General features: G+C 58.9%; 1 protein-coding gene across 1 annotated transcript in view; it reads left to right on the forward strand.

Moving 5' to 3' along the window:
- Positions 1 to 1,322, forward strand: part of PHRF1 (PHD and ring finger domains 1) — a 53,371-nt gene that overhangs the window by 28,603 nt on the left and 23,446 nt on the right. The window contains exon 8 of the mRNA XM_015562396.1: positions 384 to 518. Coding sequence (XP_015417882.1) covers positions 384 to 518 — 135 coding nt within the window. The remainder of the gene's footprint in view (positions 1 to 383; positions 519 to 1,322) is intronic.

Genomic DNA, 1,322 nt, shown 5'->3' on the forward strand with positions numbered 1-1,322 from the left:
TTGCTGGGTGGGTGAGGAGACTGGGGGCACTTGGGCTAGTGCTTTCATCAAACACCACTGCCACCACCAGCTCCCAGGGAGGACACCTGCAGTCCATCCCGGCCCGTGTCCTGGGGGTGTGACTCCTGCTCCATTTGCTCTTGAGCCTGCCTGGCCCTCCTCATCCTCCACCCTCACCCTGAGCCTGCTCCCTGGGAGGCCTCCCTCTCCCCTGGGCCGGTCCCCCCGGGTCCCTGCCAGCAGGAAGCATGTGTGGTTTGTGGAATGGAGAGGGTGATGCCTGCTGGTGGGGCGGGCCTAGGCTGTGTGTCCCCCCACGGCGGCCTGGCCGGGCCTCCCTGGGAAGGTGTGGATGAGCCTGGTGCCCACCAACCCCACCTGCGTGCAGCATGTCCCGAGGTACCTGGTGTCTTCTCTGCTTGACGAGACCATTGAAGCCGTTGCCTCTGGGCTGAGCACAGCCGTGTACCAGCGCCCCACGACGCCGCGGGCCCCCGCCAAGCGGAGGAGGAAAGCAAGTAAGCCAGGCGTGGGCTGGCGCCGCCCCTGACAGGTTCCCTGGGAGCTGCAGGCCCCACGGGAGCGCTCCTGCCGGGCCGGTGTGGGTCCCGCCCCCTCGGTGAGCGCAGGGCAATGAGCGACTGAACAGTCGGTGCCATTCCCCACCGTGGGCACCGTGGTAGCCGCTGCTCTGGGACAGGCCTGGCCTGTGCGGCCTCTCCGTGGAGCCAGCTGTTGGGCATTGTGGCCCTTTGAGCGGGCAGCTGGGAGACGGTCCTCAGTCACACCAGTTCTCGAGTTAAAATTCAGCATCACGGCTCTTGTGTTGTGTGTGTGTGTGTGTGTGTGTGTGTCTTTTCTGGTGTCATAAACCCGGTCACGCTCCTGACGTGTGTTTCTCACTGGCTTCGCCCCCCTGCACGGAGGACAGTCTCGGAGTGGACGCTCTGGAGCTGCCCTCGTCCCTGCGAGCGTCCAGCTGGGACGGGGCGTCGCCGGTGAGGTGGCAGGCGGCTCTGTGTAGTTTTGCCTCCTTCGCTGTGTTTCGCTTGAGGTTTTGTTTGTTTGTTTGCTAAAGAATTTTTTTGGTTTTTTTTTTTTTTTTAATTTTAGTTTCCAACGATTTCTTGCTAGGACATAGAAATACAATTGACTTTTGTGTTGACCTTGTATCCTGCAACCTTGCTAACTGTCTTCTTATTCCCAGCTTTTTTATAGATTCCCATAGGGTTGTCTATATAGACAATCATGCCATCTGCAAATGAGGACAGTTGCTCTTTCTTTCCGATCTGTATGCCTTCTATTTACTTTTCTTGTACTTG

The sequence above is a fragment of the Myotis davidii genome, unplaced genomic scaffold (assembly GCF_000327345.1).
Source record: "Myotis davidii unplaced genomic scaffold, ASM32734v1 scaffold3578, whole genome shotgun sequence".
Classification (NCBI taxonomy): domain Eukaryota; kingdom Metazoa; phylum Chordata; class Mammalia; order Chiroptera; family Vespertilionidae; genus Myotis; species Myotis davidii.